We start from the raw sequence: 24,114 nt of genomic DNA, 5'->3' as shown, positions 1-24,114 counted from the left end.
GTGCAAGGCTGGCAAAGCAACAAAAAGGTGCCTGTCTGAACCAAGTCTGCCCATCACCAGAGCTTCTGCAGTCCTTCAGTATCAATATCCTCAATAACCTCATCAATACACAGAAATATCTGAATCACAACAGTGACCCTTCACATAAAGGTTGGAACAGCATTTCAATCCTGGATTTAACACTGTTGCTGGCACCACTCAAACTGCAGGCAGAGTTGTTAAAAGGAAAAGCCTTGTTACTTCAAAAACCGGGCAATATTCTGTAAAATACTTATTTCATCTTACAGCAGCTTATTAGTTCATGTCTGGATTCTTCTGCCATTTGAAAGGCCATTGTTTATTTAGCTAAAGCAGTGATGAGAGAACTAACATATACAAATGTATGAATGCCCCTAGAAATGTGTGCGTAGCTCATTACTCTTACACTGGCAGGTGACACAAAGCAGTTTGTACATTGAATAACACACAGGCAGAATCTTTGTGTGTATTTAAGCTTCCTATTGTTTAATCATGCAATTCTGCAGCTCAGCTGCTCACCTGCCTCCTGCAAAGGTGCAAAACAGGATCCTCAATGACCTAATAGAAAAGGTTACATAAAACACATATTCAATGCTTTCTAAACCAAGTACTCAGAATTACTTGAATACATGAATTCAGCATTAACAAAGAGCAGATAATATAAAAACACCCTTTTGCATTTTTGTGATTTGTAAACATCAGTTTTAAAATCTGTGGTGGATGATGCCATGTCTAAATTCTGATAGATTTAAAAAGAGTTCTATGAAAACATCAAGTGATTTCACAGCTGATGAGAATCTCTACTTAATTTGTGGTGAGAAATATAAAGGTGATAATTCATAGTACTGAAAGTAGAAGCGAACAGTAAAACTATTGTTCATTTTATAAAATGAAGGTAAAAAACTATTTAGATGCTATATTAGAACTTTTTCAAGGTCTTAGGAACAGAAATTGAAGCAAAGAAAGTTAAGTGTCCCTTTGCCAGAAACAGTTGCAAGGAGTATCTCATCTAAAATGGGATAAGATGAAATGAGGCAAGTTTACCCTAAAACATAACTGAGGCAGAGGTGATAAATAAACATTACAATGTATATTCTTTCTCTCTGCACAAGAACGAGGAAAACTCAGTTTTTAAAAAAGGAATACATTAATACCAACACAAAATTAGTATAGGGATCCTAAAGTTTTAAAAAAGTAGAATGAAGTTCTTCAAGGTCTTATTTCCACAACACACATGACTTGTCCAAGTGATACAGTTATGCCATGTAGGCTTATTGATTAAGCAATACAGGTGAAAGATTTCACCTATACTGATTAACCAATAATACACATATTTATGTAAATATAAAATACAAACCAGCTTTCTATCAACAAACTATTTGGCATGGAATCATACAAAGGAAGTGAGTTTGAACACATTCAGTTTTTATGTTCACAAAATCCTGTATAAACTGATTGGAAACAGTCAAAGAAGGAAGCAAAACTAACAGATACAAACACTCTCTGGAGAGATCCATCTGCATTTCATCTTATAAGTGTTGGAGATTGGAGGTAGAAATGCCACACAGAATTCTGTAAATTTACCCTTTCATGCATTTGAAAGTGATCAAGTCACAACAGCACCTCTAAGAGGCCAAATGTGAACAACCAGAATATGCTATTCTAATGAAATACAATTCTGCACTCCACATAACTGCTCTGGAAACAACCATCACAAGTTGTGAAGACAAATGCTTTAGGCTGCAACACTTAGAATAATACTGTGAAGTAACAGGAGCTACAAGAAATGTTTGCCAGCTTGCCTGAACCCCACAGCCAGCATTTTGTGAAACTAGAGACCCCTTTAAAACTTGGAATCATTTGTTTCTCCATGTCTGTTTTTTAATATTGGAATCCTGCTATTTTGGGGAGGAACACTAATAAAGTGGGACAAAACACTTGTGGTTCTTATGACTGGGTTCTCAGGTTTGATTGCAAGGGCACTATTTAAGAGGCTTAAACCATACAACTTACACAAATAACACTAAAAGTAATCCTGGTTTAGAATTCTACCATATTTTGCATGTAATATATGCAGTAGTTTGCTTCTGAGTGCTTCTAATGTTTAAACATTAACTTTTCAACCTCATACCATTTCTGCTGCTTATACAACTACAGTGGATACAATGGCAATCAGCACAATACTTAATTGAGGTAAAAAGAAACTCAAGATTGATTCTTTACTACTGACATGGAAATGAAAATCACATACTTAATGAAAAATAACATCTTTTTGCAGTTTAGCAGTCTCTGCTGTCACAGATCTTGGTTGTGGAAAGGTTGTAAAATAGTCCTGAAGGAATATTTTTCAGCTAAGTATCATGTACTTAATAGACACTGTGTCACCATAGGAAACAGCAAAGTGGGAGCAAAATGCTCCCACTAAATGGACTTTTATAAACCAATTTTTTTAATGCTTCTTCTAAACAGGAACTGAAAGTCAGTCTAGAAACTGTTTATCCTCCCACTCTGATTTCATAATGCCACATGTTAAAGGAGGCAGTAAAGACACAGGCTGTCTTGCAGACAGAAGATGTGTTGTGTTGTAGACTGTGAGCTGGCACTGCAGCTCCAACATATGTGCCACTACCAAAATAAGGGCCCAATCCTGCAGAACCCTCAGCAACTTGCAAGGTTTCAGTGTCCCCTGCAATCTGTCCCTTTGTCTTCGTTGGGATGACAAAAACAACACATGAAGGCCAAGGTCTCCCTCACATAGTGTTTTACACTGCAACTCATATCCCTACTCTAAAGGCCCTTTCATTGCAAAGGAAAAGGACCTTGGGCAGGTGTATTTGTGAGCCCTGAATGAAATTCCCATGAAAATCAGATGTATAAAGTCTCTGGGAGAAAAAACAAGACTTCTAATATCACATGATAAAAAGTAACAGATGGAATGAAAACTAAGCTATGAAGCATAACGTGACACCACCAGTTCTCCACTAGATTTTGTATATGACACAGTAAATACACCTGTAAAATTTTGAATTGATTTACTCACCTCAAGGAAGAAGTTGACCAGGTATGGATCCTGCTTCAGCTTTGCACATACTATACACAGAAACTGAATTTCTTCATTTTCTGTTGGTGTTGCCAGAACCTCACCACAGAGCCTGATTAATTTCTGTCACATAAAGTGAATAATTAAGACAGAAAGTTATTGCTTTTTCTAGGAATAACAGACTGAATTATTTTTCTATATAAACACTACAATTATGTATGAGTACTGACTGGAACATTTGCTCTGGATTTAGACTGCAATGAACAAGTTTTCTTTATTATCTACGACTTGCATTGCAGTGGCAGTCCAAGATTCCAAACATCACCACATTAAAAAAACCCAAACTGATCTGGCACCCAAGCAATTTCCTTAATTCGCTTGACAATGGAAAAATGAAAGACAACATTAGCTACAGCAGAATAAAGGAAACTTATGCAAAAATAAAGTTGACTTAAAAAGTACCTGCACTGGCCTATGCACATTTATGTGGGGAAGAAGAGGTTGCCGTATTCTTCCAAGAAGTTTTGTATAAAAAGCCAGAACTTGTTGTTTCATTCCTGGAGGACACTGGAACAAAAACAGATGAACAACAACAAAAATAGAATAAATGTGGAGAAAAATAAAGATAGAAATTTTTCACTCAGAATGGCTAATTAAACAGCAATAATTTAACTAAAAGTATTTTTACAGTCATCATCTGTTAACATATTACTTTTATCAATATTAACAGAGATCAATAAAAAATGTTGCATCTCATTACTGTTTTCTCTTTCAAATTATTCATACTTTCAGTTAATTGCTCTAGGGCAAACTTCTACCAATCTTTCCAGAAAATATTCCGTATCATTATGGTGATAAGGGGAAATTAACTCGGAATTAATTTGCTACAGGTCAGATGTCTATTAAGGTACTGTGCCACAAAATCCAGCAATTCAGTGAATCAGTACATACAAATACAGAATGATAAACTATAAAAATCTTAATACCTACAGAAGGTTTCTTAAAGTCATGAGCAATTAACCTTAGCCAGCTAAAGTGTTTATAAATGCACAGATGGTCCAGGACAAGAGAAAGCTGCTGCTTTCCCTGAGCAGAATATAAACCACAAATATGTGTGGAACATGCAGACCCTTGTTCTACTGTCCCTAATGCACCACACCACAAGAAAGACCTTCTTATCTCCAGGAGATCTGATGGCTTGTGGGCCTTCATATACCTTTGTTCCTAGCTAAATTCCCCCAAACTAATTAGTTAATAACTAATTTATCAACCATGTTAATAAATACTGTTAATTTTAACCCACGTAATTTCCCTCATTTGCATGTCCAAATGCAGCTGAGGTGGCAACCTGCAGCCTAACCTGGCTCTCCTTTCTAAGTAACTATCTCTAGATTTTCAATCCCTAATCACTGCTAATTGTCAAGCAATTCTTTGAACAAAATGGCAAGATATGTACCATGAAGGCACATCCACAGTAATGTGTTAAGTCTAACTGACTGCTGTGAAAGGGAACTATTCATTTTGCACCAGATCTTTGCAACATCTTGCAAGCACTGAACTGGGTGTTTACTTCAGATGTATCAACTCACAAGTGGCAAAGTGTAAAGACAGGCTGTACAAGAATTGCCTGTACAGACATATTTTTATGAGTACAGAATGACTTCTCTCAACTCTTAGAAACACACTACTAATTACCCACTTCACATATGTCACAATTTCATCTTGGTTTCTTGACAACATTTAGAGATTACTGAAAGAGCTGTGTTTCTGAACAAGTATCTTTAATACAGCAATGTTGTGGTTTTAAGCCCAGCTGGAGCAAGTATTTTAGCCTGACTGTAGGACAGCTGCTACAGTAACAGGTACTGCAGATTTCTGGCTCTTCCAGAGCTAGGAACATCTCAGGCTCAGACAGCCACTGTACCATGTTACCCGTTCATGTAAAATCAATTAAAAACTCTTGACAATGTGTAAAAGATTGAGAAGGAAACCCTGGAGAGCTCCATTTATCCTTGGAGGAGGATAAACCATGCCTCCCTAACTGCATCTGCACTGTGATACAAAATGTTCTACCCCCAGGGCTGCCAAGCTCATTCACCCCATTATCCACCCAGCCCCACACATTTCAGCTCAGAAGTTCTGCCAAGACAGACAGCAACAAGGATGGACCAAGACCATGAAGGAAACTTCATGTGTGCCACAAAGCAGACATGAGGAACCAGACAATACTGCCAAGGTATGAAAGCTGGCTGGGGATCAACTCAAATTAATGCCTTCTGATAGCAAAGTCTTTCTGAGCAATAGAGCAACACACTCAGAAAAGTTAATCAAAAATCTGTATTTAACACAGCACTTTTCACCCAAGAATCCCCCAACATTTAACAAAGGGCAGAGAGGGATAATACTGCCTTGTAGTAGCCAGAAAAACTCTAGCCTGAAGAAAAATGTTTCTCCTACTTTTAGTTTCACCATCAGCATTATCAGAGTGGTGAGTCTCACCATTACCAGCATCTCAGGGGCTGTCTCACCCTGATCACATCTGTAAAAAGCTGTTATTTGTAATATGGTAATACATATTGGTATATTTGTAATATAAGCAAGCAGCTCTTTGCTAGAGTTCAGTGTCCCACACTACCACCTACTGTAGAACTTCAGTCTCTATCACAACTAGGAGCTCACACAAGAGATAATCTGTTCTGCTGAGAGATACATACATCAGCTTTTCCTAGTGTGTAGAGTGTCTCCAAAATCTTGTGATGTAGCAAATATTCCATGCATGGTCCTGTTTCACCCGATTCCCTCTCATTTTCTTCTTGAACTAGAATATCCAACATCTGTTCCAGGTGAGAGGGAATGTTCGTATCAGTCACAGGAGCTTTGTCATCTAAATAAAAGAAATAGGAAATTAAGAATGATTTTAAAACTGCCCTCATTTCAATTCAGTTCCAAATGTAAGACTTATAAACATGACATCCACCTAAAGAATTTTATATAGAGCATGGGTTTTTAACACATCTTAAAGAAAACTTTCAGAACTGTATCTGAACATGTACACTGGAATATCCATTGGGCAGATATCTGACCTTGTAATGGGGAAAAGGTGAAGTGCCAAAATTCAAAATATGCAATAATTACACGGTCAAAAAAGGAAAATTTCTACTGCCAGAGAGCAAGCCAAGGGAGAGAAATCTACAACTCTCAATCTTCTGTTTAGTATGCACAAGGTCTTAATAACTTCCTCTTTGACCCTTGATACATTATTCTCAAAGCTGGCCTCTAAAATCAGCTTAATTTGCAGCTGATCAGTTCCTTTATAAACTAGATAACTAAATAAACGGCTTTTCTGCTGATAACAACAAAGAAAATTCAAACTCTATGCTGTTTATTCTCCAAAAGCTTTTAAATTTCTTTTTTGTAGTTTCTGCATTAAAATAGAATTCAAACTTATGAAGGAAAGGGTAAGATATTGATTTTATTATATTAAAGTCATGAAACTGCAGTGGATTTATGCCACTGGAAGTTGGAGCTAACATTCAGATATTGTAGAACATATCCACACATGGAAGATTTTCCTCTTTTATTTTTTTCAGCTGAATTCTACATGAATAACTATCCTAGGGAAATGGTTACTACTGTTTACGCAACAATCTAAAAATAACTTGTCACTTGCCTGCAACTGGCAACAAGATCACACAGGGAAACTGCCATGTCAGAGTGAGTTTGGTCTTTGCCACAAGCTCCAGTTAGCCTGGAGTGTTTTGCTTGAATTTCCTACACATAATTCTGCTCCTACTGCAGAGGACAGAAATATATCCACTGAGTGGAAACTTCTTTTTCAAAACACTTCTGAAACTCTGGGAGAGAGGTCAGCTTTTATTCTGCACCACGTCACTGCAGGTGTCAGTTTTCCCTGCCACCCTGTCATTTCCACCTTTGGAAACATCACATAGTGTTCCAAAAGATGGGTATTTGGAACCAAGGGTCATGCTGCAGTTTTACAAGTAAATATTGATATAAACAAGATCATCAGACACAAACACAGACTCAACAGCTCTTCCAGCAGAAGGTCAGAACTAATAGGCTTGAGGGAAGCATGGCAACATTCATTTTTAAAACATAACTGTTTCATAACTAGGTCCAAAATTAAAAATTTACAAGCTGCATAATTGTTGGAAAAAAACCCCAGACTCGGAAAGAGTTTTTAAAAAAGCAACTACAGCCATATTTCATCATAATATCTTTTTTTAAGAACAGCAGTGTAACATCTGAGTAAGGTTTACTAAAACTTGTTGTCTGTGCTATCAAAATACACTGAGACAAGACATTAAAGCAAAAATAACTAATACTGAGCACACGGAATCCATCTCTGTCTGGTAAAATCTATGACCACAAAATTACTTTTGTTAAAATCTTGCAAAGAAAAAGAAAATCCCTGATGCAAAGCAATAAAAATGTTAACAGCAGGGACTGCATTTCTGCAGCTGTCTGTTTAGATTAAACAGAGTATGTGAAGGCAGAAACTGGGTCAGACGTAAAAAGGTGCAGTTCTCTACATGGTACTAAGGAAACAAGACTTCAACCATTTTTCATGCCTACTTTTACACACAGAAGTACATGGTATTTTTAATTACTGGTTATTGTTGGTATTTTGATTAAAGACATGATTCATTTAGTATTTCTTAATCTATACTCTTTAAAAACACTGAAATTGTGAATTCTAGTTTCCACAATAAAAAAACAAACCCAGAGGGCTTTTTTCTTTTACCTGAGGTCTCTATGTAGTAATGGGTGATTGCTTTCCAGTGGTAAACAAAATCTTCTTGTAATGGAAGGGAAGGTGCAAGCTATGGGGAAAAAAAACACAACAAAAACCAGTTAGAAATGGAATGAACATACTTGCTCAGAGATTAAATTCAATTTTATCTTATACTTGGAAATAAAGTGCTGCAGATAGTGCTACAACTGTTACTCTCTGCTCTTTTACCTTTAACAAGGACTACATTCATTATTCATGGCTGAGCCCCATGCCACACTGCCTGCTTGTAAACATCAGTAATAATCTCTGTGATGTCTCTATCACCAGACAATCTATTCGAAGCAACAAAAGCAATTGCTCCTACTGCACAGCAACACTAGAAATGTATGCTTGTATTTTTTAGACCACAATTTTGTCCCGTAGGAAAAAATCATGTTCTTCTGCATCTGCTCTTGATGCCTTCTTGCTTTCCTGTACACTCTGTTCTCTGCTCTCTGTCTGCTCCCTTAAAAATACCAATTAGTTGCTTCATCCAGTTTTTACCATGCCTTTTTTCCCATTATCCACAACTTCTTTTAAAAAAATCTTTGTTCAGTTGTTAGGTTGGGTTTGTTTTTTGCAAATTTTTGGTTTGTTTTTAAGGCCCACACGCAGAGCCTGATGGGTTGCTCCTTTTTTAAAAACAAATATGTTTCTTATTTCATTTCTGCAAGAAAGGAAGTTTCTTCTTTCCTGGAGGAGTTTGGGATGGCTGGCTGGGCGTGAGCAGCATCCAGGAATAACACAGTGCAAGAAGGAAATGCAGCCACCATCAGCAATGCTCCTTCCCCACTGAGACACAGGTGGCCTGTGGCCCATCACACCACAGGCAGCCTGTGAAAACAGGACCACAATCACTTCACCACTCTGCTCTCCAAAGTGAGAGCTGAGACAAGCACTGAATTTGTGCCCCTGAATGTTCTGAGCTGGTTAAAATCAGGAATCCTATAGGGAAAACCCCAACCATTCAATAGGTCACATGAGGATCTGCTTTTATTGAGGCCTAATCCTACTTGCTTGAGGCTTTTTTTTTTTTTGACCAAGTCCTCAAGTCATTCTTTTGCAGGCCATCCTGAAATAGGGGATTATCACTTGACAGGATGGCAGCGATGAGCCCTGTGGGCAAACAGAAAGAATCCCAAGTATAAATTGGTGTGTCTGTTTTGGAAGGGTAAGGAGCTGGACCATCCTGACAGGAGATGGAGTCCAGTCCTTCACAGAATCTCAGAGGGGCTGAAGCTGGAAGGGGAGTGGACACCATCCAGTTTAGCCTCCCTGCTACAGCACAGTCACCTAGAGCTGGCTGCTCAGGAGCATGTCCAGATGGCTTTTGAATATACCAAAGGATGGAGACTCCACGGCCTGTCCAGGAACCCGTGCCAGGGGTCAGTTAACCTCACAGAGAAAGGTTAACTGAAGGAAGTTTTCTCCCCAGGAGCTGCAGATACCACATTTGAGACTTATAACTCTGAACTCCTCTAGTGTCTCCCCACAGGGTCTAAAATGTGCTGTGCTGTCTCAGTTCTTGGGCAAACAAGAGCTCAGGAGCACAGGGTTCATATACAGTCTAGTACATGATAGGCTCATACGGTCTCTACTGGCTGGTGGGTTTGTTTGAAAAAGCCCTGGATGTTTTCCACATCAGTCTTTTCTTTGCCTTTAATTTAATGACACTTGAATTTATCTTGGTAAAGTTGTAAAGCCCAGTATATGACAAATATTCCATGCCAAGATAAGTGCAGTGCTAATTGCTAATGGCCCTTTGCACACAGGACTTTGGAACCTAGACTCTGGAAAAAGAGTGGTGCTTGGCAACTATCTCTGCCTCCATCCCGGGTGGAAATGTGCCCTTGGAAACTTCAACCAGGAAATCAAACTGACAGTGCTTATCCTCTCCCTGACAGGCTGTGCACTCACTGGGTTCCACGGCTGGGCACTCAGAGCAGCACATTACCACAGCAGCTACCACCGAGTATCTGAACACTCCACACTGCTCAAAACCAGTTTATTTGACTGTGACATTTACTAGGTTATTGACATTCAGAAGAATAACCAAACAAACTGAAGACTGAGCATATGATATTGTGTATCATGCTCTGTATGTCACGCTAGCTGCACTAGATGTGTATTTCAAGCAATGTAATTATCATTTCTGGAAAAAAAAAGCTGTATCAAAACCTCAACGCCAGCTGATGAATAACCCAGGGACAACTTTTGAGGAATACAGGCCTCCCAGACCACTCTATTTCCAACGTAACACATGATGGATAACATTAAAGATTTATCCTTGGCTGATGTGATTTTCCTCTCCACTTCTTCTCGTCTCATCTGCCTCAAGATGAATTTAGTGCCTCTGAGCAGTGCCAGGAAAAGGATTTCACTTCTCAGCACTGTCAATAATTTATCCACCATGGGAGAGAACTGTGGATAGAGACATTCCCCCTCTCAACAACTGCCTCTAGGGACTCTTCTCAGAGGTGAAAAAATAATTCAGGGACAGGTCCTGCCCTTTCAAATTAAAATACCCAGTGATTTCAGTCTTCTCTGACCAGGATTGCAAGCCAGACATAGCAGAGATAACATTAGCCTGTGTGTGCACCTGGGCAGGGCAGAGGGCAGCCTATTGGGCATCAGCATTGCCACCAACTGGAGATGTAACCCCAACAAATTATTTTGAGGTAGGTCTTTACTGACCAAAAAACCCAACAAAAACCCACAAGAAAACAAGCAAACAAACAAACAAAAATAAAGCAAAAAAAACCCAAAACCAAGCAATCTTCTCAACTTAGTTATTCAGACAAAAAAGCAAGGTAAAGACCAAGATACCAGCTTATATGTATACAAAGCCAAGCAAAGAAAGAATTAGGAACCTATAGCACTTGGCTGCCATCCTTTAACCCTAGTAGGACAGGTAGTACTGGCATGAGGTTATAGTTCCTATTTTAGGATGAATTATTAGCTATCAGCTGAGATGTTACAGCTGCCACCCTGTATAACCACTCTATTGTGTAAGTGCTTGTATGGAGATTCTGAAGCAAAGCAGAATTCCTTGTGAAGGCCATTAATTCCTGCTACTTGTCTAATTTGAAGGAGTTACCTTAAAAATGCAGTTATTTCTCCCCATTAAATCAGCTGGCTAGGGCATGGTGCTAATAACACCAAGGCTGAGGGTTTGATCCCTGTATAGGCCATTAATTTAGGAACTGGACTTGATGGTCCCTATGGGTCCCTTCCAACTCAGAGTACTCTGTGACTCTGGAATTAATCCTGATGTAATTAAATATGTTCTTAGTGATTCCTAATCTCAAAGTGAAGCTCTCTTCCTCTGGGGGAAAAAAACCACATGATCTTCAAGCCTGCAGTGTAGGTGTTGGCATACGAAATAGCTAAAATTCACTGAACCCCACTGAACTGCAGCCCACTGGAGCAGCCATTGATTAGCAAGATGTTCCATCTGGTGCCCAGCTCCAGACACTGTGCTTCCTGGGAGTGAGCTGAACCTAACACATGCTGCCTCATCCTTCTGGTGACAATATGTAACAAATAATCAAAGCCCACTCCCTTTCAGGAAAAGAGCTGTTCTCAGGAGAGCTACAAATCTTTGACCAGATGTACAGTCTGCTCAAGACAAAACCTGTCCAAAATACATTTCCATGTTGTTTTCCAAACCATACAGGATTCATGTTTAGGCAGGAAAAAAAATAACATAAAGAGTGAAGAAACACATATATTGCAGTATTTAACAGCAAATCTTTTTTTGTGCATGTAAAAATCATTGTCATATTTTTCATGTATGTTTTTCAGAAGCGCAATTCAATACTGGAAAGGATGGAAACATCAGAAGCTGGTGATATGCCTCAATAACTTTAGGGCAAATTCACAAAAGAAAGAACATTGTATAAAAAAATAACAGGTACTGTCTGGTCAGATGCCAGAGTAAAAAAAAAAGAGATCAGAAAACTGGGTCAAAGAGAAAGGAAAGGGAAGTGCATGCACACTGCCCTGACTGACACAGTCACTTGATGTTTTTCTTCAGTCTTACTACTGTACCAATGTGAATGGTCTGAGAGAATGTGAAAAAGGAATAATGCTTGAAGGTTTACTTGATCTTCAGTTGGTGAATGCACAGAGTTTATAATGGCCACTGCTCTCACACATAAAATTAACACTGCAAGTCACGCATTCAATTTTGTAATGTAATTTGTTAATACCAGCACAACATTAAAACAACAAGTAATGTAAGGCCATTACATCAAATAAAGTGGGTTCAAGAGGAATAAGTTCTGTTCTAATCAGTTATGCAGGTCATGATTTTGGAGCACTGCCTGTACCAAGTGACTCAGTTTCTTTCAAAGCTGAGTTTGCTTCAAAATATAAGCAGAAGCTACTTGAAAGCACGGTAATGTACCAGTGTCAGAGACACAGTGGGATAACAGGCTGGGAGAGAGGGGGTCTCAAGAATCTGCAGCAGACACCAAATCTTCATTCATTCCATTGCATGGTACTAATATTCCTGTTTGAAAGAAAATTGCAAAATTCAAGCCAACCAAAATTACATTTTTCGTGCAAGGTACACAGCTCAAAAACATCCTTTTGAACTGACTATCAAGGTGAAACATCCAAAAGCCCAAATCAAACACAAACGAAAGTCCTTTGAGCACTGAGTGGCCACTTCACAGACAAGCTATTTTGTCTAGGGAAACATGAGTGAAAAGCACAAGATAAGAGCAAAATAAGTCTAACTTGCTGCTTTGTTATTGTACACCACATTGTGTTGCTGCTGACAATGTAGTGCTCATGGATAGCCCTTCGGGATGAAAGGATATCAGAAATGCATAGCAAAGAGAAAACATCTTGAGGACAAGCCATATATAAACTGTCACAGATTTAATAATATGAACCCCACGAAGCAACAGCATTTCTATTCTGCCCTGAAGTAACAGAACAAAGACAGCAGTCCTCTCCACCGTTCTCACTAACACATCCGACTCAATTTAAGGATTCTCTGTTGGCAGGGTAACACAGTGGTGCTTGCTCATCTGAATGCTGCAGAGAAATCCAAAAAGCAAAAAGTATCTAAAATATTGCCAGGATTGACATTAGATAAGAGATGAGAAAAAAACCCAGAATTCAATGGTAATGAAAATCAGGAATATGGTTTCAAACACTTGGGCAATTTAGTCAGAAAAGACTGAAAGTTCTGATTTATTCAAGGAGAATCATAGGATTATAGACAGGTTTGGGTTGGAAGAGATCTTAAAAGACCACGTAGTTCCAACCCCACTGCCATGGACAGGACATTTTCTACTAGGCCATGTTGTTTTAAGCCCCATCCAGGCTAGTCTTGAACACCACCACAACCTCTCTGAGAAAAAACCTTGGTAAGAAAACACCTTAGTAGAAAGCAACTGATCCCTTATGCTTGCCTCAAGCACAGTCCTGTCACAAGGGCAGTCAGTCCAAGAGTGACACACCGACAACAAGTAAAAGGCAAATACTGCCATGTCTATCAGACTGTCAACCTTTGGAGCCCCTGTCAGAGTTCAGAGTATGGCACACTGAGGGTAAGATAACAACGACTATCTAAGAGCATGGGAACCATTGCTGTTCAAATGCACTCTCTGGAGCCTGCAGGCCGGAGGGCCCTGAGGCAGGGCAGGAGCATTACAGAACTGATGTGCAGGAGAAAGAACAGGGCAGAAGGGCTACCCAGACCTTTCTGGTTTAAAGAAGTCCCACTCGTGAAAGCTAAACCCTGGCTCTTCAAGTGTATTTAAGTGTCCAGCTCAGCTGAAAATTGTACAGTTGTAACTCCATCTACTCTGGGGTAGGCACCCAAAACTTTGGAGAACTGATAGATTAATTACTAATTCTGTTGCTGATAAGAAACAGAAGTTCTGTTAAGAATCCAACTGAGGCTGCCCATGTTATACTTGTGCCCTAGCAAAAACAGCAAGCAAAAGTGATGTTCCAAATTCTCTTGGGTCTGGAAACAGGCAGCATCAAAGTGGACTGAGGTAATACTTAGTATTTACAACACTTGTCACTTCCCCACAGCAAAGCTAAGCAGACCACATCTTATTACTACAGGGAGAATGAAACAACTTAAAGCCACATACAGCCACTCAAGTGCTTAAACATTTATATTTCTTTGTACTGTCTTTGTATTAGTGGGTCAAACTTATAAAGAAACATTCTTAGTATCTTCCTGCTTTTGGAATTCCATGTTTCATTCTTAGTATTTGTGACAATCCTGTAAATGCAATAGTGCAGTATTTATCAGGAGATCCACCACGGTGTTGGTAGCAGGATGAGGCAATTCTAAAAGGGACACCAGAGTTGAGAAAGGACAAACAGTATGTTGTTGGATAGCACTTACTTGCAAAATGATGGTATCAATATATTTCTGTATTTTCATTTGGATTTTCTAATCAAAAAAGTGTGTCTAGTCCCTACTTTTTTCCTGTTCCATTCAGCTCATTTGTTTTTCCTACTTTTTACTGGATCTCAACTAAATGCAGTTCTTTATATTTTTTCTTTTTTTTTTTTTTTTGCTCACATTGATAATGTAAACACTCTTCTAATAATAACTTCTATTACATCTCTCAAATTGGTAGGCCTGAAAGAATAGCTTCTCCTCCATTCCTGCACCTCTCAGTCACCCACTTTTATTTCTGTTATTCAAAATGTGGCACAGCTCACCACAACAAACTTTCTTTAGTCAGGCAGGCACTAATTTCTGTTTCCTCTTCAATGAAAGCGCTGTCTATTGAAGGCATTCACATGTGGTCTGACTGTTTTCAAGTAAAACATTTCATCATTAGTTAAAACATTTCCTTCCAAATGCCACTACACCATTAAAAAAGCAAACTACGAACCTGCAATTAATGAATACATGCTTAACTTTTAAACCAGAATGCTCCAGCAGAACTACAGGCTCGTATAAAGACAGGCATATGCTCAAGTGCAGCATCGAAGCATACATTAAGGTACAAAGGCTGCCTCTCAGATGAGGCAGGATTTGGCATGCAGGCTCTTATTTCAATTATTTGGATTTGGCCTGCAAGCTGTTTTTTCAACCATTTGAGCATTTTTTTCTTCAACTCTTTCCACCTTCCCTTGAGTATTTCCCTGCCGATTTTTATCACCTCTTCACAGTCTCCTGGGTGTGTGGGTTTACTGGGAGAGGCGCTGAAAGGCAGGGAATTACTACCAAGACCCCACCTCACTGAAAGGCAAAAATGAACGGTGTGGGCAGGCAGTGCAATGGCAGCTCGGGAACAGGCCCCGCTGCCTCTGCCAGTCCCCGCCAGGGAGCCAGGCTGCACACACAGCCCCGTGTCCCCCGGCACACCTGCCCCCACGCACAACTACAAAATAAACCAGGCACGGAAAGCGTCGCTTTGAAGCTGACAACATCCTGCAAAAACACCGGTGACGGCGACTATTGTCTGCTGGCCACGGCGAGATGGAAATGCTGGGGAGTTTCCTGATTCCTCTCCTTTATTGTTTGTCTCGCTGAAACAGCCGGGCAACGGCCGGGTGAGGGCCGGGCCAGGGCTGCCCTCAGGCCCGGCGCGGGGCACCGGGGCCGGCAATGCTCGGCGGTGACAGCCGGAGGCTGCAGCCGCTCCCTCCTCCCCCGGCACCCTCCAGGGCCGCGCTGGGCGATTCGTTCCCTTCCCGTGCTCCCTCCGGGGCCCGCCCGGGCAGCTCGGCCTCCGCCTCCGCGGCCCGCGGCAGGGCTGAGCCGGATGCTGGCCCTGCGGGCCCCGCCGGCAGCAGCGCCGGGGGGCGGCGGGGAAGGGGCGCCGGGCCCGTCCGAGCCCCCGGCCCGCGCTCGGCGCTAGGCCCGGATCGCATCCCCGGCGTGGCGTGGCCGGGCCCGCCGGCGGCCTTACCGCCTCCACGGCGTGCTGCAGGATGGAGGTGAACTTGGAGAACATCCTGTCCCGCGACTGCAGCAGCCGCTGCCGGGAGGACCTCGAGAGCTCCTCGATCCGCCGCCGCCGCCGCTCCAGGGTGAGGGCTGCATGCGGGGGCCTGGCCGCGGGGATCGGGCGGGCGGGCGCCGGCGCTGCCTCTCGCTCTCCGGCGGACACCGTGGCACTGACACCGCCGGCTGCGCGGCTGCCGAGGCTGCGGCTGTCCTGCAGGGGCCGCCAGCCCGCACGCGGCTCGGCCCGCCCCGCTCCGCTCCGCCCGGCCCGGGCGCTGCCAGCCGGGAGCGCCGCGTTCCGCCCGGCCGGGAGCTTGTGCCGGCCCCGGGGTGCGGGCCGGCCGCTGCTGGGCCCCGAGCCAGACCCGCTTCTGCGGGCAGCTCCGGCAGGGAAATGGAGCACAGTCACAGACTCACTGGGGTTGGAAAGACCTCTGAGGTCATCGGTTGCAACCTTCGACCTTACACCACCATGTCAGCCGGACCATGACACTGAGTGCCATGGCCAGGTTTTCCTTAAACATGTCCAGGGTGCTGACTCTGGGCAGTCCATTCCAATGTCTAATCACCCTCTGTGTGAAGGAATTCTTCCTAATGGCTAACCCAAACCTCCCCTGTCACAGCTCAAAACTGTGTGGTCTTCTGCTGCTGGTTGCCTGGGAACAGAGTCTGACCCTGACCTGGCTACAACCTTCTGCCAGGGAGTTCCAGAGAATGATAAGGTCCTCCATGAGCCTCCTTTTCTCCAGGCTGAACAGCCCCCGTGTCCTCAGCTGCTCCTCACAGGACACATGCTCCATACCCTTCCCTAGTTTCTTTGCCCTTCCCTGGACTAATTCTAGCGCCTCAATGTCCTTCCTGAACTGAGGAGCCCAGAACTGGACACAGCACTCAAGGTGTGGCCACACTGGTACTCAGGACAATCACTTCCCTGGTCCTGCTGGCCACACTATTCCTCAGATAGGCCAGGATGCTACTGGCCTTCTTGCCCACCTGGGCACACACTGTCTGGGGTGAGGGGAAGGGTGCCCACCTCCACAGTCCCTGTGCCCGAGGCTGCCATCAGACTTCCACCAAGGTTTCTGGGGTCCCTCATACATGAGGGTGGGGAGGTGGGCTGCCTCCACCCTTCTCCTGGCACTGCATGGATATGGAACAACCCTGGAATGTATGGCAAAAGGCCCCGTTTGCTGTCTGCTGGGGCATTTTGGGTCTGCCATCATCCACAGGGATGGTGACATCCTCAGGGAAATAACTGTTCATTCACAAAGCAATGTAAAGGTGACGAGCTCAGAAAGTCAGTGACATCACCATCCCTGAAAGTGTGTAGAAAATGAGTGGACGTGGCACTTTGCGATATGGTTTAGTGGGAATGGTGGCATTAGGTCAAAGCTTGGACTTGACAGTCTGGGAGGTCTTTTCCAAATGTAAATGATCCTGTCTTGTTGCTGCTGCATGAGAGGCTGGTGGTGCGGGTGGCATGGTCCTTGCAGGATACTACAGATGAGAGGGCTTGTGGCTATGTGCACATTGCTCATTTCACTGTTTGTTTGTTGGGTTTTTTCCTACAGAGAGAAGGAGACAAAGAGAGCTTTATTTCACCTCTGAATCAAATACTTCAGAGAAAAAGACCATCCCTCCCATTTTGCAGCACCACAGGAAAACCAGAGGTCAAGTGGGGTGAGCAGAAGTTACAGATGTAACTGACAAGCAATATGATGTTTGGGAAAATGTTTGGACACTGGGCAAATTGACATAGAAGAACGGGATTGTTTGGCACTGGGTAGCAGAGTGAAATGTTGGGAAGGTGTTAGACCAGTATGGGAAAGGGAGGAGACCCTGTAGTACCAAATGAAGGAAAGCTTCCTTATTAATTTTTGGAGAGGAACGAACACCAGCTTCTTCATATGCTAGGAGCATGCAGAGAGAGATGAGTCAAAAGATGGGACAAAACAACTATTTAACTGCTGTTCTTTAAATTGTGTCACCTGGGAAGTCTGTAACAATGTTGTGATGAAGTCTTACTAATGATTCTGCTGCACTGATTGGTATTACTACCCCTGTGCTTTGCAGGCATGGAGAGCTACAGCCCAAATACTCTGTGGAAGTAAATGCTAGTTGTATGTGGACACCTTTATTGCAGTTATTAAAGAGCTATTTCCTTCTCAAAATCCAGGAGTCCCAATATGTCAATATCAATTTAAAAGGTAATTATGCTGAGTTTTTTAAATCTGCTTTTTCTCTATTTGTCAACTTATATTCTATAGATGTTCACAGGAAATGCAAATTTTCTATATGGGTAGCCATATGATGAAATATCTCTGTATTTAGGTGATTACTAACTGGACAGGTGCTGCATTTGGAAGGTGCCTGCATATCTGTGTCATTTAGAGAGACAGAGAATGTGGTCATTTAAGGTGCTTTTGCAATCTGTTTTTCCTGCAAAAATGTCTTTTAAATGTGCTTGGGCTGTCTCATCTTCAAGCAGGAGAATGAATAAAGAAACAGTAAGATATCATAAAGATATAAAAGGAGACAGTTTTATCACTGTGAGAGTATTCCTAATCGTAGTTAACAATTTATGAAATCATAAATCACAGAATCACAGATGGTGAGGTAAAACTTTGTAATGCTTGAGGGCCTCTTATTATTCTAAGAGTGACTAATGTATGTAAACGCATTATTATTTAAACAGAACAGTTCATTGTGGTTGAAATTAAGATTTTGGTTGTAAAAGTGACTTTTTATTAAGACTTGTCAACGTGAAATGCCTTGCAGTAAAGGGGAAAAAAAAGAAAATATTGTAAATTACTTTTCCTATGCCTATTAAACAAATTGAATCTCTGCATATAACCCTGCATGCACCAACCAATAGATAGGGTTTCAATTTGTAGCCATAGTGCAGGATCCAGTCTTTGGTGCTTATATGTCTTGCAAACTGTAGATTTTGGGGTTTTTTAATGATCTTTTAAAGTAGTCTCTCATTTTTCAACCATATGTATGCATTTCTCACTGCTGGGAATATTGGATAAATACTGGCAAACCAATAGTAATGAAATCACTGGAAACTAATGGAAGAACTATTTCACCAGTGTCAGTGCAGAAGAACTCAGCTGAGGTTACACTTTGGGTTCTTCTTGTTCTCATTTGGGATGATTCAATTGGAGATGCTGCAGTTATAGATGGGCTACCAATGTCATGTCATATGCACAATACATCTTCACCTGCTCATGCTTGATGTTGTTTCCACTGAAATAAACACAAGTATTACTACCTTTTTTAATACCCTTGAGAGCACAGTTCTGCTGGCTTGGGGTTGGGGTTTTTTTGGCAAGGTAGTTCTTTTTTGGAGAAGTACATGCAGTGAATTAGTGTTTTGCTTGAATGTGAGAAGTGAAAGTGTGAAATGTTCTAATTGATGGAGCTTTTGGGAACTTTCTCCTTTCTTACAAATTAATGAAATTGTCTAGATTAAATCAATTTAGATGGTTTGTGACAGTGAGATAATGTGATGGCCTTTTTATCTGAAAATCTCTCTGCTAATTTGATTGATGGCACCAGGCCAGTATCTAATGGATGCATTTGTCTACATTACAGAAGAAGTTTCTGCAGTCTGGACTTTGCTTCAGAGAGCCTGAAGATTTGGTGAATTTTTTTGCCCTAGATGAAAATTTTCCTGTTAGTGCTATGCCAAATACCTGTTGATATTCTGTGCAGGATTTTATTGTGTTTGTAATAATCAGATTGACATCTATGTTTTCAGTGACTATTTGGATGAAATAAAGAATGAAGTTTTAGTGATTCAGCGTGGTCTCTGCTTTTGAGGAGGGCTAAGAAGATATTTAACATCATTTTCAGACCTTTCTGATGCTGGGCTTTACTACAGAAGGGGTGCTGCACATTCACACTGAAGAGCATGCAGTGGAATTGAAGTAATTTTCTGTCATGAATTTTCTGGTTCTGTGCTCTCAGCTGTGTACATCACCTCCCTCCCTGCTGATTCGCTAGCAGCTCCATGTAATCAGCTCATGCAGTATTTCATAAATCCCATTTCCAGGCTTTTCCTGGCCTGTGCATTCTGTTCCACATCTGCACATCTGCTCTTTCTGTGGGGACATTAATTTGTCTTCTGCTGGGTTACAAACTTCCCAGTTTTTCATCTATTGTCTGAGTGCTTACCTGTCACATCTGCAAGAGTCTCCTGACACCAGCACTCATTGCTACCATGGAGGACACAACACTGGGCACATATTGCCTGCCCAGCAGCTATTCCTTGTTTGTGCTTCAGTTACACTCTCTTACCACACTCCTCTACCTTATGTAAAGCTTGTAAAGGAGACCACTAGGAGGTCAGAAGTGCATGTTGTCAGTAAAATGAGACATTTCTTTTCAAATCACATCATGTTTTCCTCAAGTATTTCTTTTCCACTGGAAGCATCAAAAACCAGGCTTTCCTCTGTAAGTAAATATATGGATGTTCTGCCATACAGTATCTGTGAGTCCTAGCACATCATAAATTATTGAAAGCAGATAAAATACAGTCAGATGTGATCAGTTCAGCCAATTTCACTGCAGGCTGCCAGGAGCACAAGGATACTTCTCTTGTGGTAGTGGAAGCCTAATCAAGGAGATTAAAGATAAACTACTTGGTTTATGCTATATTGTAACTGTAATGAATGCAAGGGTCTGAATGTGGTATAAATAAACATAAAACTGGATTTTACCCTAAAATACTGGGAAAAAAAAATTGAGTGGTCTACCTTATATAAATTGGTTCCCTCAATCTTTTGTCTGAGTACTTGCAGAGAGGGAAGTCTGGAAGCCAGAATCTGTGTGTGTTTCTGGGGAGAATTTAGTTGCTTGGCCTTGACCCTACTAAGAGATTTCTGAGTCATTTTCAGATCAGCTCTGACTGCATTGTTTGTTTTCTAATGCATAATAAGATTTCATTGTTACTTACATCTTTGGATTAAAGACTATAATCTGTTGATCCCTAAAATTTCATCAGATAATCTGTTTAATCATAAGCAAAAGCTGATCTTGATAGTCCATATGAGTTACGCAAATTAAATCAGGCACATTACTACCATGCAAGTATAGAAGCTTTCAGCAGAGCTCTCTTTCTCATTAGTCCACAATTAAAAGTAGGTTTTTGTCATACTTTAAATTCTCATATCTTTGTCCTGAGGTATAATTGAAATCTCTCATGGAGCCTGACATTAAATGTTGGCACCGTAAAACATCTTAATTTTGAAGCAAGTGTCTGAAATATTTATGATTCACTCGGTAGTGGCGTCGCGATTAATTTTAAATTATTGATGGCACAGTTACCTAGGCAGGCCCAAACTCTAGTGCCACAAGGCGCTCCAGCGTTCCGTGTCGGTGGAGTTTGATGAGACAATTCCAGCGGTGTTCCAGCTGTTCCAGCGGGAGGAGGCCGCTGCCCAGCTCTGGACAGCAGAGGGCGCAGCTGACCGGCCTTCACCGCTGGCACAAAAGGATTCAGAGCGGATCCCTCGCGGTGTTTTTTTCGGGAAAAATATCCCTGTGCATCCCGTACAGAAGGAATTTGTTTGCCAGCTAGTAGTGCTACCTCTGGGCTTAACTGCTGCATATTACTTGGCTTGCAAAAGCTTTGGTTGCTACACCTGACAGCCCATTGTCTTAGCAGTTCACTTGTCCTGCTTGGCTCTCAGATGATGTTATTTGAAGCTACAGGACTGGTTTGAGTTTACAAAGACATTGACTACTCCCTGTGGCTGTCAAATCCCACGTCATATTTGCATCATTTTCATTAGAACTGAACCTCAACGAATTTAAGAAGGGTCCTGTATTTAAAGACTGGCTCTTCTTGACAACAGTCTGAATTCTCTCCTCACAGAGGAGTGACCATGAATATCACTATTGCATTATTTGACCTATGGGTGGGGGTAGAGGGAGAACCTGAATACTTCCTGGTATAATTTCATGTTCAGAAGCTATACTCTGAGCCAAACTCCATTTCCAGAAAAAGTCTGTACAGCTCAATCCTTTGTAATTTCTTTCTGAGTCATCAGCCCTGTAGGAACGAGCGTCTGTACTTGGATGAAGCCCTTAAGGAGCTGAGCTAGAGGCACTACTGACAATGAGCAAAGAAAATGAAGTCTGTAGTAGACCCAGTGTCATGTAGGAATATTTCTATGGCTCATCCCTGTTCTCTTGCCTCAGGCTGCTTTGGACTAGTTTGACATTCAGGCCTCATGCTGTGAAATGCTGAAGTAAGCAGACCTGTGTCTGCAGTATAGATAATATAAAGGAACCTGTTCCTGATTAGATCTTGGAGTGGTGCTGTAATACACTGTACTTGATTCCTGCCTGGCAGCTCGTGTGCCAAGTGAAGCATTTCCAGGCATTAGTTTCTCTGGTTTTATGCTCAGAAGCTGTTATCCTCTGGGTCTCCCAGGAAGTCCCAGGTGGTGTAGATTGAGCTGTTATTTGTACCTGGAGTGCTTCACTGCTGCATCAGACACTTGCAGCCTGCATTTCCTTCTTCCTCTGCAGCAGCAGCAGCAGCCAGCCAGCAGAGAGCCAATTGCTGTATTGGCATTACGTGTACATCATAAATCAAAATTCTGTGTTCAGATGTCGAAATCCTGTACTCACAATAACCAATCTCTGTGTGGAGTTGCAAAACAATTTGTCCTGGATCCAGATCCCAGCCCGCAGAGGGCAGCCCGACCCCGTGTTTTACTCCAGTGATGTGCTTAACTAGGGAATTCAGTCATCTGCTGGCATCTCCATCGGCGTGACTTGCTGTGGAATAAACAACTGAATGTTGTGGAGAATTGGCATCAGCTTTAAGCTCAAACAGATTCAAAAGTGAACTAAAAAAAAAAAGCGTGACTGAATTAAACCTTCTGGGGTTTTTTTTGGTTTTTTAGCATATTGAAAGAAAAATATTCCATGAGAAAACTCATCTAGACCTGAGCTTTAAATACATGTATAACAGATAGATTTATTGTTATGTGTCAATAGGCAAGAGAAAGAAAATACCCAGAACCTCTGTACAGGAACATATTGGGCAAGACTAACAGGAAAAGTGTTGGGTTTTTTTTTTTTTTCAAAATATTTTCAGGAATCTTTCAGGATTTGAGTTTATTGTTGCCATGACTCTAGGACTGTGCTTTTAGCTGGTTCTTTCCCAAGTGTGTCCTGAGTCCTTGCGAAGCAGCCATCACAATTTCCAGGAGATTTTTGTCTAGGAGGGTGTGTCTACATGCAGGCATTTGCCTTGGCCATAAAACTGATCAGTGCCAAGTCAGGTACCAGGGGCTGATATCTTGACTTAGTATGACAAGGAACAAGGCATTCAGTTCCTGAAAAAGAGCCAGTACTTTGTGCTCTCAAATCAAATTGCATCCACCAGCTAATTAAGGAATGATCCTGATAAGCTCTGAAGGGAGGCCTGTCCAATTCTATACTTCTCAGCCAGAGGGCCCTGCAGTACAGAGCTCAGGATAGAAAATACATATAAAGAAAATAGCATGTGAGAAATTAAGACAGTGTTGTGTGAATTCCAGGTGTACGGGGAGAAACCTAAATATCTCTTATGATCAGACATCAAATTACACACTGAAGTACTTTAATTATGATTTAGATAATTTTTTTTTTGGCTCCAGACTTTCTACCCCACACCAGTCTGGCTGTTCACAGCAGAATGTAATGTATACATTTCTGAGAGTTTGGCTCATTGTAATTGCAACCACAGGTGTATTTTCCCTGTGATTCACCAAACTTTCCTGTGTATAGCAGTGCGGAGAGATTTTGACTTTAACTAATTTAGAATATTCTTTGCTACTCATTCCATGTTATTCATAACCATCTTTGTTAAAGTGAACTTTGACCAAGGACATGCCTGCTGTGTTTTACATTATGTAAAAATTACTCTATGGAAAAACACACATTTAACAAATTCTAACTGCATAATTTAATTCAGCTTGGCCACAGCAAATTCTTTAGGGTAAAGGGTAAAGCAGGGCACATAGTGAGATAACTTGATGCAGTTCTGAAAATTATATAAATAGCAACAAAAGCAGTTTGTGGGATTGTCTCAGTCTCTCCTGAATGCAGCCACTGATGCAGATGCTCCTTGGTGAAGCCATGCTGTCATTCTGAAACCACCTCCCTGCTCTCCCTGGGCCTTGGCAGAGCTGCTGGGAGGATCTGTTCCCAGACACAGAGGTGAGGCTGATGGCTCAGTGGTTCCCAGGCTCCTCATTTATACCCTTTTTAAAAATAGGAGCGATGTTTCCCTTTCTCCAGTCACCAGGGACTTCACTTGAC

At 41.6% G+C, this 24,114-nt stretch overlaps 2 protein-coding genes across 14 annotated transcripts in view; one reads left to right on the top strand and one right to left on the bottom strand.

Moving 5' to 3' along the window:
* The window catches only part of FHIP2A (FHF complex subunit HOOK interacting protein 2A), a 34,149-nt gene extending 17,812 nt beyond the window's left edge, over positions 1-16,337 (bottom strand). Inside the window, exons 1-6 of one of the 7 annotated variants that reach the window (XM_064431384.1) lie at positions 16,210-16,337; positions 7,824-7,902; positions 5,773-5,942; positions 3,521-3,625; positions 3,059-3,181; positions 538-576 (exon numbers count right to left, since the gene is read on the bottom strand). In XM_064431384.1, coding sequence (XP_064287454.1) covers positions 538-576; positions 3,059-3,181; positions 3,521-3,625; positions 5,773-5,942; positions 7,824-7,902; positions 16,210-16,236 — 543 coding nt within the window. In that variant the 5' untranslated portion in view covers positions 16,237-16,337. Of the gene's footprint in view, positions 1-537; positions 577-3,058; positions 3,182-3,520; positions 3,626-5,772; positions 5,943-7,823; positions 7,903-12,261; positions 12,355-14,555; positions 14,624-15,267; positions 15,406-15,754; positions 15,889-16,209 lie in introns of those variants that run through there. The other 6 variants (XM_064431381.1, XM_064431386.1, XM_064431387.1 and 3 more) reach the window with 6 other exon arrangements.
* ABLIM1 (actin binding LIM protein 1) overlaps positions 15,737-24,114 on the top strand; it is a 203,543-nt gene continuing 195,165 nt past the window's right edge. For 3 of the 7 annotated variants that reach the window (XM_064431400.1, XM_064431399.1, XM_064431393.1), the window contains exons 1-3: positions 15,743-15,875; positions 17,364-17,472; positions 17,866-17,999. In XM_064431400.1, the coding sequence (XP_064287470.1) occupies positions 17,915-17,999 (85 nt within the window). In that variant the 5' untranslated portion in view covers positions 15,743-15,875; positions 17,364-17,472; positions 17,866-17,914. The other 4 variants (XM_064431391.1, XM_064431389.1, XM_064431392.1 and 1 more) reach the window with 4 other exon arrangements.

This window comes from Passer domesticus, chromosome 8 (assembly GCF_036417665.1).
Source record: "Passer domesticus isolate bPasDom1 chromosome 8, bPasDom1.hap1, whole genome shotgun sequence".
In the NCBI taxonomy this organism is placed as follows: domain Eukaryota; kingdom Metazoa; phylum Chordata; class Aves; order Passeriformes; family Passeridae; genus Passer; species Passer domesticus.
The sequence above is the reverse complement of the archived record's forward strand: the minus strand, read 5'-3'. Positions and strand labels throughout refer to the sequence as shown.